Source organism: Acipenser ruthenus, unplaced genomic scaffold (genome assembly GCF_902713425.1).
Source record: "Acipenser ruthenus unplaced genomic scaffold, fAciRut3.2 maternal haplotype, whole genome shotgun sequence".
Taxonomy (NCBI): Eukaryota; Metazoa; Chordata; class Actinopteri; order Acipenseriformes; family Acipenseridae; genus Acipenser; species Acipenser ruthenus.
Genome location: NW_026707821.1, coordinates 2,043 through 19,851, shown reverse-complemented (window position 1 = coordinate 19,851; position 17,809 = coordinate 2,043). Strand labels below are relative to the sequence as shown.

At 50.5% G+C, this 17,809-nt stretch overlaps 1 protein-coding gene across 1 annotated transcript; it reads right to left on the bottom strand.

Annotated features, from left to right (window-relative positions):
• Nucleotides 1-1,262: 1,262 nt before the first annotated feature.
• Nucleotides 1,263-17,377, bottom strand: LOC131728376 (DNA replication licensing factor mcm5-like). Its single transcript, XM_059019382.1, is given in 17 exon segments — nt 1,263-1,846; nt 2,435-2,562; nt 3,711-3,853; nt 4,513-4,641; nt 5,003-5,115; nt 6,350-6,526; nt 7,745-7,810; nt 7,936-8,079; nt 8,853-8,964; nt 11,493-11,664; nt 11,983-12,052; nt 12,054-12,153; nt 13,168-13,323; nt 14,204-14,376; nt 15,138-15,266; nt 15,974-16,100; nt 17,063-17,377. Coding segments are annotated over 17 exon segments (2,208 nt in total). The 5' UTR covers nt 17,230-17,377; the 3' UTR covers nt 1,263-1,744.
• Nucleotides 17,378-17,809: the final 432 nt, after the last annotated feature.

Here is a 17,809-nt window from a genome sequence, read left to right as displayed (position 1 = left end):
AGACACACACACACACACACACACACACACACACACACACACACACTGAGAGACAGACACACACACACACACACACACACACACTGAGAGACAGACACACACACACACACACACACACACACTGAGAGACAGACACACACACACACACACTGAGAGACAGACACACACACACACACACTGAGAGACAGACACACACACACACACTGAGAGACAGACACACACACACACACTGAGAGACAGACACACACACACACACACACACACAGACACTCTGCAGCGCTGTGAAAGTCACCGAGTCGCTGGCTGGCTCGCAGCGCGGTTTGTAATAATGAAGCTGTCAGCGATGAAAAACGATCTGCAGCTTTTATCCACGAATCTCTCCGAGAGAGAGAGAGAGAGAGAGAGAGAGAGAGAGAGAGAGAGAGAGAGAGAGAGAGAGAGAGAGGCTCAGAGCAACACACACTGTATATGTGTGTATACTAAATATGCCGATAATCTTACACTTGGAACATGATTATAACACGCGCAGGACGGACACGTATTGATCTCCACTCACCCGTGTCCGTCCCTTCCACGCGGATCCGCGCTCCCTGCTTAGAAGTGATGACCCGCTCGCTTTTCCACGTCCCGCGTCCTTGATCCCCGCCACTTCCTTTTCTAAAATCTCTGTAGCGTGTGCCAGGGCACTCTTACCCCTGCCTGTCAACAGCTGCCCCAGGGGCGGAGGGTATTTGGCTAAAAACGGGGCGAGAACTTTAACAGAACGAGTTCCTAACATTTTGTCCAACCTCCGCCTGCCAGCTTGCAGGAATAAACGCGCCGGAGCGGAATGGAACGTGCGAGCGGGATGGGCGTGTGCGTGTGCGTTCCGAGCCAATCACAGGCCGCGCTGGTGGGAGGAATCGAACGTCTCCGGATTCTAAGAACGGCGGAGTTCGAATGGTTCTCTTAAAGGGGCAGGCGAGGCAGGACGCGCGTTTGTTATTCATTTTTTTTAAATGGTCGGCCGACTTAAAATGAAAAAGCTATTGCATCATCGCATGACGCAGCCAGCAGGTTCCAAAAGGGATCTCGATCACTAACGAAGATAAACAGGTCATTGATAAATTGAAAACTCGCTGTTTTAATAAGATGGGATCAAATCGAGTCTTAAGGCAATAGAGAGAGACTTTTCTATGATAATGTCTATATTATATACTGTACTTATAAACTCTTTCGGCAACGCCACCACTGTTGTCAATAAGCACCATTGAATTCAACACTTTTCTATTGCAAAATATTGGCTTTTATTATTGTGAAGGAAAAAACCAGACAGAACACAAACCCAGGAACACACAGGGTTAGAATTCACAGAGCAAGAAGATTCAAAAGCATTACAAAAAACAAGACGTGACATCACAGGTTTATTTATTTAACACTATAAAACCCCAAAAAAACAGCATTGTAGAGAGAGAGAGAGAGAGGAGAGAGAGAGCTATGTGTCCCCCTGTCCCTGTCCCTCTGTCTCTATTTGATTCGGTACAGCACTTTGCGTTGCATTCTGTGTTGGATCTCTGTGTCCCCCTGTCCCCTGTCCCCGTCCCTCTGTCTCTATTTGATTCGGTACAGCACTTTGCGTTGCACTCTGTGCTGGATTTCTGTGTCCCCCTGTCCCCGTCCCTCTGTCTCTATTTGATTCGGTACAGCACTTTGCGTTGCACTCTGTGCTGGATCTCTGTGTCCCCCTGTCCCCGTCCCTCTGTCTCTATTTGATTCGGTACAGCACTTTGCGTTGCATTCTGTGCTGGATCTCTCCTCGTCTCATCATCAGGTGAAGAACTTTGTAGATCGCGTGCTCCGGATATTTCTGAGAGAGAAGAGAAGAGAAGAGAAGAGAAGAGAAGAAGAGAGAGAGAGAGAGATATGAAGAGCTGCATCACTCACACACACACGAGAATATCTGAATAGCTCGATCACACACACACACAGATATATACCCAACCCAACTGTATAAATGGGTAATTGTATGTCAAAATAATGTGATATCTTGTAACAATTGTAAGTCGCCCTGGATAAGGGCGTCTGCTAAGAAATAAATAATAATAATAATAATAATAATAATAATAATAATAATAATAATAATATATAGAGAATATCTGAATAGCTCGATCACACACACACACACACACACACACACACACACACACACACACACACACACACAGATACAGACAGACAGGAGAGGAGAGTTCTATATAAACAGCTACATCACTGTAACACACACACACACACACACACACACACACAGAGACACACACACAGAGACACACACACACACACACACACACACAGACACACACAGAGAGGTGTCTCTGGAGCAATCGCAGGTAACAGTGATGTGTTAACGGTGTGAATGCGACGCCTCCTCTCTCCCCTGCAGCTCCCAGCCCCTCACCTGCTTGATGAAGTCCTGCACGATGCTGTGCTCCGACACCTGAGAGCCGATCGCAAACCTCCTCTTGAGCTGCTTCTCCACACGAGAGATCATCTCCTGATCCTGCGGGGTGGAGAAGCCCTCCACCCCTGAGAGAGAGGGGGGGGGGGGGGGGGGGGGAGAGAGGGGGGGAGAGAGGGGGGAGAGAGAGAGGGGGGGGGGGAGAGGGGGGTGAGGAGAGGAGAGGAGAGGAGAGGAAAGTTAAAACAGAAACAGAGACAGAGAGGAGAGAGGGGGAGGGGGGAGAGAGAGAGAGGGAGAGAGGGGGGGGAGAGGGAGAGAGAGGAGGGGGGAGAGGGAGAGAGAGGAGGGGGGAGAGAGGTGGGAGGGAGGAGAGGAGAGGAAAGTTAAACAGAGAAACAGAGACAGAGAGAGAGAGGGGGGGAGGAGAGAGAGAGGGGGGAGAGAGAGAGAGGAGAGAGAGAGAGAGGAGAGAGAGAGAGAGAGAGGAGAGGAGAGGAAAGTTAAACAGAGAAACAGAGACAGAGAGAGAGAGGAGAGAGGGGGAGAGAGAGAGAGAGAGAGAGAAAGAAAGAGAGAGAGAGAGAGAGAGAGGAGAGGAAAGTTAAACAGAGAAACAGAGACAGAGAGAGAGAGGAGAGAGGGGGAGAGAGAGAGAGAAAGAAAGAGAGAGAGAGAGAGGAGGGGGAGGAGAGAGAGAGGAGAGGAGAGACAGGGAGAGGAGAGAGGGGGAGGAGAGGAGAGTTAAACAAAGAAACAGAGACAGAGAGAGGAGAGGGGGAGGGGGAGAGAGAGGAGAGAGACACAGACAGAGAGAGATAGGGTTAAACAGAGAGAGAGAGATTTTATTTATTATTATTTTGTCACCATGGTTACTTGTTTGTACATACAATAATATATCGATCGAAGATCACGAGACTGGATTGAATTGCATTGGAACTGCAGTTTGAGATCGCTAGACTGGATTAGAATTATGTTGTACAAAAGACTACAGCTCCCAGCATGCCTCTGCTCCCGCTGCCATGGTGAGGGATGCTGGGAGCTGTAGTTCTAACAATGATGCCTGCGATTCATAGACTGGATTAGAATTACATTGTACAAAGGATATAGATATATTATATATATATATATATGTGCATCTGTTCATAATATGTATGCAATTGCTTTGGCAACACTGTGGAAAATAAGTCATGCCGATAAAGCACTTTGAATTGAAAATTGAATTGACAGAGAGGAGACACAGAGAGAGACAGAGTGGACACAGAGCTGGACTCACCGGACAGGCTCCCGGACCGGGCTGCGTCGAGCGTCGAGACCTGGAACAGTCGGAGCGCCTCGTCCACGTCGCCGTCGGCAACGAAGGGGCGGAGCTTCATCTTGGCCAGAGACTCAGAGATACGAATGATGGCCTCCAGCTGCCTGGAGAGACAATACAACACAATACAATACAATACAACACAATACAATACAACACAATACAATACAACACAACACAACACAACACAATACAACACAATACAACACAACACAATACAATACAACACAACACAATACAACACAACACAATACAACACAACACAACACAACACAATACAACACAATACAACACAATACAACACAATACAACACAACACAACACAACACAATACAATACAATACAATACAACACAATACAACCCAACACAACACAACACAATACAACCCAACCCAACCCAACCCAACCCAATACAACACAACACAACACAACACAACCCAACCCAACCCAACCCAATACAATACAACACAACACAACACAATACAATACAGTGCAACACAACACAACCCAACCCAACACAGAGATACACACACACACACACACAGTACCTGACAGTGATGGGGATGCTGGATCTCTTGTCGCTCGCTCTCTCGTGTTCTCTCACACACACACACACACACACACACACACACACACACACACACACACCACACACACACACACACACACAGTACCTGACAGTGATGGGGATGCTGGATCTCTTGTCGCTCGCTCTCTCGTGTTCTCACACACACACACACACACACACACACACACACAGTACCTGACAGTGATGGGGATGCTGGATCTCTTGTCGCTCGCTCTCTCGTGTTCTCTCGCTCCGCTCCTCATTAGAATGTACCGGTTCTTCAGTTTCTCCGCCGCGTCGGCCGAGAGGCGTGGACCGCACTTCCTGTGGGGACGCAATTAAAGGTTACACACACACACACACACTGAATTAACCTAAACAGACTTCCTGTTTGTGCAACAGGGAAACAAGATTACAGGAGGTCCTCACTTCATGTGCTGTATTGCATTGTGTATTGCATTGTGTATTGCATTGTGTATTGCATTGTATTGTATTGTGTATTGTATTGTGTATTGCATTGTGTATTGTATAGTGTATTGTATTGCACACTGCAATGTATTGTGTATTGTTTTGTATTGTATTATTATAATGTATTGTATGCTGTATTGTATTCGATTGTACTGCATTGTGCGCTGTGCTGTGCTGTGATGTCACTGTGCTGTGATGTCGCTGTGATGTCACTCACGTCCGGGCGTAGGAGATGTACTTCTTCATCATGCTGAGCTCGATCTCCCCCTCGCTGGATTGGTTGGTTGTGAGCGCGCTCAGATGCACGTTCATCACATGCTTCGCCAGCGTCTGAGACACAAAACAAGAGAGAAATCAATACAGGAAAAAATACATAGAAAACAACAGAGAAATCAATACAGGAAAAACTACATAGAAAATAAGAGAGAAATCAATACAGGAAAAAATATATAGAAAACAAGAGAGAAATCAATACAGGAAAAAATATATAGAAAACAACAGAGAAATCAATACAGGAAAAATACAGAAAACAAGAGAGAAATCAATACAGGAAAAACTATATAGAAAACAAGAGAGAAATCAATACAGGAAAAACTATACAGAAAACAAGAGAGAAATCAATACAGGAAAAACTATACAGAAAACAAGAGAGAAATCAATACAGGAAAAACTATATAGAACACAAGAGAGAAATCAATACAGGAAAAACTATATAGAAAACAACAGAGAAATCCATACAGGAAAAACTATATAGAAAACAACAGAGAAATCAATACAGGAAAAACTATATAGAAAACACCAGAGAAATCAATACAGGAAAAACTATATAGAAAACACCAGAGAAATCAATACAGGAAAAACTATATAGAAAACACCAGAGAAATCAATACAGGAAAAACTATATAGAAAATAAGAGAGAAATCAATACAGGAAAAACTATATAGAAAATAAGAGAGAAATCAATACAGGAAAAACTATATAGAAAATAAGAGAGAAATCAATACAGGAAAAACTATATAGAAAATAAGAGAAATCAATACAGGAAAAACTATATAGAAAACAGAGAAATCAATACAGGAAAAACTATATAGAAAACAGAAATCAATACAGGAAAAACTATATAGAAAACAAGAGAAAAATCAATACAGGAAAAACTATATAGAAAACAAGAGAGAAATCAATACAGGAAAAACTATATAGAAAACAAGAGAGAAATCAATACAGGAAAAACTATATAGAAAACAAGAGAGAAATCAATACAGGAAAAAACACAGAAAACAAGAGAGAAATCAATACAGGAAAAACTATATAGAAAACAACAGAGAAATCAATACAGGAAAAACTATATAGAAAATAACAGAGAAATCAATACAGGAAAAACTACATAGAAAACAACAGAGAAATCAATACAGGAAAAACTATATAGAAAACAACAGAGAAATCAATACAGAAAAAAATATATAGAAAATGAGAGAAATCAATACAGGAAAAAACACAGAAAACAACAGAGAAATCAATACAGGTCTCACTGGTTCCCTATACTGGTTGCACTGGTTCCCCTCACCATGTCCTTGTGCTCGTCGTGCTCGTCCTTGATGATGAAGATCATGTCGAATCTGGAGAGGATGGTGGGCATGAAGTCGATGTTCTCCTCTCCCTTCGTATCGTCCCAGCGACCGAACACAGAGTTAGCAGCAGCCAGGACTGAGCAGCGAGAGTTCAGAGTGGTGGTGATGCCAGCCTGGAGAGAGAGAGGAAGAGAGAGAGAGAAACACAAGATCAAATATCACACACACACACACACACACACACACACACACACACACACACACACAGGACTGAGCAGCGAGAGTTCAGAGTGGTGGTGATGCCAGCCTGGAGAGAGAGAGGAAGAGAGAGAGAGAAATACAAGATCAAATATCACACACACACACACACACACACACACACACACACAGGACTGAGCAGCGAGAGTTCAGAGTGGTGGTGATGCCAGCCTGGAGAGAGAGAGAGAGAGGAAGAGAGAGAGAAATACAAGATCAAATATCACACACACACACACACACACAGGACTGAGCAGAGAGAGTTCAGAGTGGTGGTGATGCCAGCCTGGAGAGAGAGAGAGAGAGGAAGAGAGAGAGAAATACAAGATCAAATATCACACACACACACACACACACACACACACACACACACAGGACTGAGCAGAGAGAGTTCAGAGTGGTGGTGATGCCAGCCTGGAGAGAGAGAGAGAGAGGAAGAGAGAGAGAAATACAAGATCAAATATCACACACACACACACACACACGCACACACACACACACACACAGGACTGAGCAGAGAGAGTTCAGAGTGGTGGTGATGCCAGCCTGGAGAGAGAGAGGAAGAGAGAGAAATACAAGATCAAATATCACACACACACACACACACACGCACACACACACACACACACAGGACTGAGCAGAGAGAGTTCAGAGTGGTGGTGATGCCAGCTTGGAGAGAGAGGAAGAGAGAGAAACACAAGATCAAATATCACACACACGCACGCACACACACACACACACACACACACAGACACACACACAGGACTGAGCAGCGAGAGTTCAGAGTGGTGGTGATGCCAGCCTGGAGAGAGAGGAAGAGAGAGAAACACAAGATCAAATATCACACACACACACACACACACACACACACACAGGACTGAGCAGAGAGAGTTCAGAGTGGTGGTGATGCCAGCCTGGAGAGAGAGAGGAAGAGAGAGAAACACAAGATCAAATATCACACACACACACACACACACACACACACACACACACACACACACAGGACTGAGCAGCGAGAGTTCAGAGTGGTGGCGATGCCAACCAGGACAATACAAGCTCAAACACACAGAGAGAGAGCAGACAGCTGTGTGTGTGCGTGTCTCTGTATCTGTGTGTGCGTGTGTCTCTCCCGTTACCTTGGCGATAGAGATGGTCTGTTGCTCCATCGCTTCATGGATAGCGACGCGATCATCCTCTCGCATCTGAGAGAGAAAGAGAGAAAGGAAGGAGAGGGGGAAAGAGAGAGAGAGGTTCTGTGTTTAGCCCCAGTGCAGTTCAGTGTGGTTCTAGGTACAGTTCTAGGCTGGCGTCGGGGTTCTAGGTTCACCTTGTCGAACTCGTCGATGCAGACCACGCCCCCGTCGGCCAGCACCATGGCCCCGCCCTCCATGACGAAGTTCCTGGTAACGGGGTCCCTCATTACCGAGGCTGTGAGTCCGGCCGCACTGCTGCCCTTCCCAGAGGTGTAGACCTGAGAGAGGAGAGGAGAGAGGAGAGGAGAGGAGAGAGTGAGAGAGAGGGGTAGGGGAGGGGGTGAGAGACAGAGGAGAGGAGAGGAGGGGGAGAGGAGAGGGGGGGAGAGGAGAGAGAGGAGAGAGACAGAGGAGAGGAGAGGAGGGGGAGAGGAGAGAGAGGAGAGGAGAGGGAGAGGGGGGAGGAGAGGGGAGGAGAGGGAGAGAGGAGAGAGAGGAGAGAGACAGAGGAGAGGAGAGAGGAGGGGAGAGGAGAGGAGAGAGAGGAGAGACAGAGGAGAGGGGGAGCGGGAGAGGAGAGGAGGGGGAGAGGAGAGGGGAGGGGAGAGGAGAGGAGAGAGAGAGAGGGGGAGAGAGGAGAGGCAGAGGAGAGGGGGAGGAGAGGGGGGAGAGAGAGAGGGGGAGAGGAGAGAGAGAGGAGAGAGGGGGAGCGGGAGAGGAGAGGGGAGAGAGAGAGAGAGAGAGAGAGGGGGGAGAGAGAGAGAGAGGATGGGAAAGGAGAGGGGAGAGACAGAGGAGAGGAGAGGAGAGGAGAGAGGGAGAGGAGAGTTTTAGTAATGTTTAATTGAGATATATATATAGTCAGTTAATTGTTATATTGTTATAAATTGCTTTGGCAATACTTGTTGTAATACAGCCATGCCAATAAAACACATCTGAACTGAATTGAGAGACAGAGAGACACACCCACCCCACCAGGACAGCACCTCTATAGAGAGACAGACAAGAGACAGACAGACAGACAGACAGACAGACGGACAGAGCTTCGTACCGCGATGGGGGCGCAGCGCTCCACGAATTTCAGCAGCTGGGACTTGGCTGTGCCGGGATCTCCCAGCATCAGCAGATTGACATCCCCCCTCCGAGTCAAACCATCAGGCAGCCTGAAGAGAGAGAGAGAGAGAGAGAGAGAGAGAGGGGGGGAGAGGAGAGAGAGAGGGGGGAGAGAGGGGAGAGAGGAGGGGGGAGAGAGAGGGGGGAGAGAGGAGGGGGGAGAGAGGAGGGGGGAGAGAGGAGGGGGGAGAGAGAGAGGGAGAGAGGGAGAGAGAGGGGGGAGAGAGAGAAGGGGGAGAGGGGGAGAGAGAGAGAGAGAGGGGGAGAGAGAGGGGGAGAGAGAGAGAGAGAGAGGGGGGAAGAGAGGGGGGAGAGAGGGGAGAGAGGGAGAGAGAGGGGGGAGAGAGAGAGAGAGAGGGGGGAAGAGAGGGGGGAGAGAGGGGAGAGAGGGAGAGAGAGGGGGGAGAGAGAGAAGGGGGAGAGAGAGAGAGAGGGGGAGAGAGAGGGGGAGAGAGAGAAGGGGGAGAGAGAGAGGAGAGAGAGAGGAGAGAGAGGGAGAGAGAGGGGGGAGAGAGAGAAGGGGGAGAGGGGGAGAGAGAGAGAGAGGGGGAGAGAGAGAGGAGAGAGAGGGAGAGAGAGGGGGGAGAGAGAGAAGGGGGAGAGGGGGAGAGAGAGAGAGAGGGGGAGAGAGAGGGGGAGAGAGAGAGAGAGAGAGAGAGAGGGGGGAGAGAGAGAAGGGGGAGAGGGGGAGAGAGAGAGAGGGGGAGAGAGAGGGGAGAGAGAGAGAGGAGAGAGAGGAGAGAGAGAGGAGGGGGGAGAGAGGGGGGGAGAGAGGGGAGAGAGGGAGAGAGGGGGGAGAGGGGGGAGAGGGGGGAGAGAGAGAGAGAGAGAGAGGGGGAGAGAGGGGGGAGAGAGAGGGGGGAGAGAGGGGGGGAGAGAGAGGGGGGAGAGGAGAGAGGGGAGAGAGAGAGAGAGAGAGGGGGAGAGAGGGGGGAGAGAGAGGGGGGAGAGAGGGGGGGAGAGAGAGGGGGGAGAGGAGAGAGAGAGGGGAGAGAGGGGAGAGAGAGGGAGAGAGAGGGGGGAGAGAGGGGGGAGAGAGAGGGGGGAGAGAGAGAGGAGAGGGGGGAGAGAGAGAGAGAGAGGAGAGGGGGGAGAGAGGAGAGGGGGGAGAGGGGGGGAGAGAGGAGAGGGGGGAGAGAGAGGGAGAGAGGAGAGAGAGGAGAGGAGAGAGAGAGAGGGGAGAGAGGGGAGAGAGGAGAGAGAGAGAGAGAGAGGGGAGAGAGGGGAGAGAGGAGAGAGAGAGAGAGAGAGAGAGAGAGAACGAGAGAGAGGGAGAGAGGAGAGAGAGAGGGGGAGAGAGAGAGAGAGAGAACGAGAGAGAGGGGGAGAGAGAGAGAGAGAGAACGAGAGAGAGGGGGTGAGGAGAGAGAGAGAGAGAGAGAGAGAGAGAGAGAGAGAGAGAGAGAGAGAGAACGAGAACGAGAGCACACTGTCACTACAGGGAAAAAACTGTCAAACTCTACAAAATAAAATGGCTCCCGCCATAGCAGTGTCAACGAGGTCCAGGGACTGATCGACCTGCCATAGCACTGTCAACAGGTTCCAGGGACTGATCGACCTGCCATAGCACTGTCAACAGGTTCCAGGGACTGATCGACCTGCCATAGCACTGTCAACAGGGTCTAGGGACTGGCCAACCCGCCATAGCACTATCAACAGGGTCCAGGGACTGACCGACCTGCCATAGCACTGTCAACAGGGTCCAGGGACTGGCCAACCCGCCATAGCACTGTCAACAGGGTCCAGGGACTGTCCGACCCGCCATAGCAGTGTCAACAGGGTCCAGGGACTGACCGACCCGCCATAGCAGTGTCAACAGGGTCCAGGGACTGACCGACCCGCCATAGCAGTGTCAACAGGGTCCAGGGACCGATCGACCCGCCATAGCACTGTCAACAGGGTCCAGGGACTGATCGACCCGCCATAGCACTGTCAACAGGGTCCAGGGACTGATCGACCCGCCATAGCACTGTCAACAGGGTCCAGGGACTGATCGACCCGCCATAGCACTGTCAACAGGGTCCAGGGACTGATCGACCCGCCATAGCACTGTCAACAGGGTCCAGGGACTGAGCGACCCGCCATAGCACTGTCAACAGGGTCCAGGGACTGACCGACCCGCCATAGCACTGTCAACAGGGTCCAGGGACTGATCGACCCGCCATAGCACTGTCAACAGGGTCCAGGGACTGATCGACCTGCCATAGCACCGTCAACAGGGTCTAGGGACTGAGCGACCTGCCATAGCACTGTCAACAGGTTACAGGGACTGACCGACCTGCCATAGCACTGTCAACAGGGTCTAGGGACTTGCCGACCCGCCCCAGCAGTGTCAGCGAGGTCCAGGGACTGACCGACCCGCCATAGCACTGTCAACAGGGTCCAGGGACTGAGCGACCCGCCATAGCACTGTCAACAGGGTCTAGGGACTGACCGACCCGCCATAGCACTGTCAACAGGGTCTAGGGACTGATCGACCCGCCATAGCACTGTCAACAGGGTCCAGGGACTGACCCGCCCCAGCAGTGTCAGCGGGGTCCAGGGACTGACCCGCCCCAGCAGTGTCAGCGGGCTGTACCTCTTGCGGGAGCCTCCGAACAGCAGGCAGGCGATGGCTTTCTTCACATCCACGCTCCCGTAGATAGAGGGCGCTATGCTCTTGGCGATGGACTCGAAGACGTTGGGCGTGGCTGCCAGCCTGCGAATCTCCTCCTCTTCCTGCGGAGAGACCGCCCCCACGACGCTGCGTCCTGTTTCGGAGACAAACCAAGGAACGGGTCACGCTGCTGTGCAACGGGAGTCTTAATCCCATCCCAGCAATGTAATTCTAATCCAGTCTAGTCTATCAATCACAGGCAGTTAAAGAACTACAGCTCCCAGCATCCCTCACCATGGTCGCGGGGGCAGAGGCATGCTGGGAGCTGTAGTCCTTTGTACAATGTCATTCTAATCCAGTCTAGTGATCTCAAACTGCAGTTCCAATGCAATTCAATCCAGTCTCGTGATCTTCGATCGTTTCAAGGCAGTATCAGAGCTGTACCCCTGTCTGATTTGGGGGTCCCCCTCACCTACTCCCTCCGTGTCGACCTGGATCCCCACGACCCGGATGTAGGAGCTCCGGATCCCGACTCCCACGCGGGTCCCGCCCCTTACTGCGGCTCGGGTTCCCAGACTTCTTAATGGAGTAGATCCCCATGATAGTGACTCTGTTACCAGGAACCACCCGATCACACAGGTACCTGAGAGAGGGGAGGAGAGGGGAGGGGAGGGGAGGAGAGGGGAGGGGGAGAGAGGAGGGGAGAGGGAGAGAGAGAGAGGGAGAGGGGAGAGGGAGGGGGAGGGGAGGGGAGGAAGAGGAGAGAGAGGAGGGGGGAGAGGAGAGGGGAGGGGAGAGAGGAGAAGAGAGAGGAGGGGAGGAGAGGGAAGGGGAGGAGAGGGAAGGGGAGGAGAGGAAGATGAGAGAGAGGAGGGGAGAGGGGAGGAGGAGGGGAGAGAGAGAGAGGAGGGGGAGAGGAGAGGGGAGAGGGAGAGAGAGAGAGAGAGAGAGAGAGGAGGGGGAGAGGAGAGAGGGGGAGAGGAGAGAGGAGGGGAGGAGAGGAGAGAGGAGGGGAGGAGAGGAGAGAGGAGGGGAGGAGAGGAGAGAGGAGGGGAGGAGAGGAGAGGAGAGAGAGGAGAGAGAGGAGGGGAGGGGAGAGGGAGGAAGAGAGGAGAGGCAGGAGGAGAGAGGAGGGGGAGAGGAGAGAGAGAGAAGGAGAGGGGGGAGAGGAAGAGAGGAGGAGAAAGGGGGGAGAGGGGAGGGGAGAGAAGACAGGATGAAGAAAGAGAGACTGTAAATCAAAACAGAAACAGCGTTTTGTAAAACGGCGATCCCTGCAGAACGACAGCCCTGCGGCGACTCGACCCTGCGTCCCCGCGCTCACCTGTCCCCGTCCCCTCCGACCCTGCGTCTCCGCGCTCACCTGTCCCCTCCGACCCTGCGTCTCCGCGCTCACCTGTCCCCGTCCCCTCCGACCCTGCGTCTCCGCGCTCACCTGTCCCCTCCGACCCTGCGTCTCCGCGCTCACCTGTCCCCGTCCCCTCCGACCCTGCGTCTCCGCGCTCACCTGTCCCCGTCCCCTCCGACCCTGCGTCTCCGCGCTCACCTGTCCCCTCCGACCCTGCGTCTCCACGGTCACCTGTCCCTGTCCCCTCCCACCCTGCGTCTCCGCGCTCACCTGTCCCCGTCCCCTCCGACCCTGCGTCCCCGTGCTCACCTGTCACAGTACAGCTGGACGTGTCGAGGCATTTCCCCGTGCGGGACGGACTCCGGGGACTCCTGCAGCTTCAGGGTCTGGAAATCCACACAGGAGCACTTATCAGGGATCAGGAAGTAGGGATCGACGGGACACTTCACACGACCCGCCTGCTCCCTGCAACACAGAGAGAAATCCACATCCTATCAGAGAGGCACTCTTCAATAAAATACAACAATAATATCCTGCGTTCAGACAAAACGGCCGACTCGGAGAAACGTGCTGTCCTCCTCGGGGGGGGACACGCAGCTCCACTGGCTGCCAAATACAAAGCCACCTGCCACAACCTGAGGGGGGGTGCTGTGACACGGCACAATTTAACAATGTCATAGTTTCAATATTATTATTTCAATATTTATTTCAATTTCTGTATTATTATTTACCTTCTGTTTTATTTATTATTATTTTGTCACCATGGTTACTTGTTTGTACATACAATAATATATCGATCGAAGATCACGAGACTGGATTGAATGACATTGGAACTGCAGTTTGAGATCGCTAGACTGGATTAGAATTACGTTGTACAAAAGACTACAGCTCCCAGCATGCCTCTGCTCCCGCGGCCATGGCAAGGGATGCTGGGAGCTGTAGTTCTAACGATGATGCCTGTGATTCATAGACTAGATTAGAATTACATTGTACAAAAGACTACAGCTCCCAGCATGCCTCTGCCCCCGCGGCCATGGCGAGGGATGCTGGGAGCTGTAGTTCTAACGATGATGCCTGCGATTCATAGACTAGACTGGATTAGAATTACATTGTACAAAAGACTACAGCTCCCAGCATGCCTCTGCTCCCGCTGCCACGGTGAGGGATGCTGGGAGCTGTAGTTTTAACAAAGGAGCGAAATATACACATCTGTTCATGATATGTATGCAATTGCTTTGGCAACACTGTGGAAAATAAGCCATGCCAATAAAGCACTTTGAATTGAATTGAGAGCGATGTGAGAGCGTGCGGACAGCGTGTGCGTGTGCGTGTGCCCCTCACTCACGTGTTGCACTTGCGTGGCAGGGCGTACCCCTCGAGCCCCGGTCTCACCGCGATGTTCGCGATCACGCCTCGACACCCCCGGCACTGCAGAGACACGCGGACCGCCTTCGAACGGACCGCCGCGGCCGAGACCACCATCCCAGGGATCTGAACCAGCCGGGACATCTGATCCGACTGCAGAGAGAGAGAGGAGAGGAGAGCGGGGTCACAAACTGACTCCCCCGTCCTGGGGTTCAGAGCTCCCCTCAATGAAGTCTAGTATTATTAATATTGAAATGATCAGGAGCCAGGAGTTTGAGCAGGGTTACAAACTCACACTAGCCCTGCTGCTGCTGCTGCACCCAGTCCTGGGGTTCAGAGCTCCCCTCAATGAAGTCTAGTATTATTAATATTGAAATGATCAGGAGCCAGGAGTTTGAGCAGGGTTACAAACTCACACTAGCCCTGCTGCTGCTGCTGCTGCTGCACCCAGTCCTGGGGTTCAGAGCTCCCCTCAATGAAGTCTAGTATTATTAATATTGAAATGATCAGGAGCCAGGAGTTTGAGCAGGGTTACAAACTCACACTAGCCCTGCTGCTGCTGCACCCAGTCCTGGGGTTCAGAGCTCCCCTCAATGAAGTCTAGTATTATTAATATTGAAATGATCAGGAGCCAGGAGTTTGAGCAGGGTTACAAACTCACACTAGCCCTGCTGCTGCTGCTGCTGCTGCACCCAGTCCTGGGGTTCAGAGCTCCCCTCAATGAAGTCTAGTATTATTAATATTGAAATGATCAGGAGCCAGGAGTTTGAGCAGGGTTACAAACTCACACTAGCCCTGCTGCTGCTGCTGCTGCTGCACCCAGTCCTGGGGTTCAGAGCTCCCCTCAATGAAGTCTAGTATTATTAATATTAGGATGATGATGATGATGATGATGATGATGATGATGACCTCACCTTCAGGCTGCGCATGTTGGCCGGGTTGCCCTCTGACCTCAGCATGACCTGGATGTCCTGTATCGCTTCCTCTCCGGCGGGGCGGGGCTTGGTGACCTCATCAGCTACTTCCTTGGCAGCTTCCTCCAGCTACAGGAAACAGGAAGAGAGAGTTAGGCTCTCAGTGTGTGTGTGTGTGTATTATCTCTCTCTCTCGTAGCAGTGTTGAGTAGTGGTCAGGGCTCTGGACTCTTGACCGGAGGGTCGTGGGTTCAATCCCAGGTGGGGGACACTGCTGCTGTACCCTTGAGCAAGGTACTTTACCTAGATTGCTCCAGTAAAAACCCAACTGTATAAATGGGGAATTGTATGTAAAAATAATGTGATATCTTGTAACAATTGTAAGTCGCCCTGGATAAGGGCGTCTGCTAAGAAATAAATACCAGAGGCAGGTGCTCAGACGGTTGTTTATAGACAGTGTGTGTGTGTGTGTGTGTGTGTGTCTCAGTGTGTGTGTGTGTGTGTGTATTATCTCTGGCCTCTCTCTCTCTCAGTACCAGGTGCTCGGATGGTTGTTTATAGACAGTGTGTGTGTGTGTGTGTGTGTGTGTGTGTGTGTGTGTATTATCTCTGGTCTCTCTCTCTCTCAGTACCAGGTGCTCGGATGGTTGTTTATAGACAGTGTGTGTGTGTGTGTGTGTGTGTGTGTGTGTGTGTGTATTATCTCTGGTGTCTCTCTCTCTCTCAGTACCAGGGGCAGGTGCTCCGATGGTTGTTTATAGACAGTGTGTGTGTGTGTGTGTGTGTGTGTGTGTGTGTGTGTGTATTATCTCTGGTGTCTCTCTCTCTCTCAGTACCAAGGGCAGGTGCTCCGATGGTTGTTTATAGAGACAGTCTGCCAGGTCCTCATCGAAGCTGGACAGCTCCTCCATCTCCACCTCCATCCAGAACTCCCCCAGAGTGCAGCGTCTCTTCAGCAGGTCTCTACAGGAGAGAGAGAGGGGGGGGGGGGGGTAACCATGACAACATCAACACAACACAGCATCCAGAACTATCCCAGCGTGCACCATGACAACATCAACACAACACAGCATCCAGAACTATCCCAGCGTGCACCATGACAACATCAACACAACACAGCATCCAGAACTATCCCAGCGTGCACCATGACAACATCAACACAACACAGCATCCAGAACTATCCCAGCGTGCACCATGACAACATCAACACAGCATCCTGCATCTCCATCCAGAACTATCCCAGAGTGCTACAGGAGAGAGGTAACCATGACAACACAGCATCCTGCATCTCCATCCAGAACTATCCCAGCAGACATGATAACCATCACATCACATTACAATACATCACATTACAATACAATACAATACAATACAATACATTACATCACATTACAATACAAGACATTACATCACAGGATAGAACGAGCCTCGGGGGGCACCGCTCTAGAACGCAGTGACAAGTCAACCGAGTCCCGCGAACTTCACAACGCAAGACCACGCAACGTCACACAAGAGAGAACGTGCGATTATTATTAATGACGCCGCGTATAAATTAACAGCGTGACGCTGAACCGCCTTCCCGCGCAACCGGGTCCCTGCACAGCAATACAAAACGAACAATAATAATAATAATAATAATAATAATAATAATAATAATAATAACAACTCAATGCACGACTACGCCGTTGCAGATCTAACTCCCTGTGATCCTAACTCGCTGCATCCCAGTTCATACTGTATTCTAGTAGCGTTATTATTATTATTATTATTATTATTATTATTATTGATGATGATGATGATGATGATGATGATGAAGATTTGCACTGGCTGTAAACGACACCGTGTTTAAATATATGTTGCATTGTAACCCTGCGTGCGCTGCCCTGCCAGTCTCCCGGGATTACAAGCAGGATGAGACTCCGAACCTGTATTTGAAGGTGAAGCCGGTCCGGTCGGTCCCGACCCGGTACTGACGCAGAAACTCGCGAAATCTCTTCTTAACGTGAGTTTTCTTGACCGATCCATCGTCCGCCTGCTGCTCCCCTCCGAAGCTGTCGCTGTAAAAAATACCGGCGTCGTCAAAACCGGACATCTTAGTATGAGATTTACTATTATTACTAAAAAATAAAACTTTGAAAATGATTTTAATCCAACGTGAACCAAGCCGCTCCGCTCTCCGCCGGGTCCAACACGAATAAACCACGCCCACTACGCCGCGTCACACTTTCCCGGCAAAAAAAAGGGGCGTTCCGTCCCCAAAAGCTCGCTTCTATTGGGTAACCCCGCCCACCTGGGCGTTCTCTCATTGGCTACCTGGCTCTGTTTGTGGTACCGCCCACCTCGGTGTGGATTTGGCGGGTTTTTTTGACCATGTGGATTCTGCGGGAGTCGTGATTGGTGGAGCCGGAGTCAGGCACCGCCCTCCATTGTGAGGTATGGTTGTGATGGCGCGAAAATACCCGAGAGTGACGCAGAGAGGAAGATGGCGGTGTATTAATTAAAAGCCAATGTTTTCAAATTAAAGCTCCTCGCAGAGTCACGTATCAATTAGTGTTGTGTATTTTTTATTATTAATATTTAATAATATGTTCTCATGTTTAAAACAATGTTGCCACACGAGTTTTTAAATATTATTAACGTTATATCTCCCGATATATTTTGATATTATATTA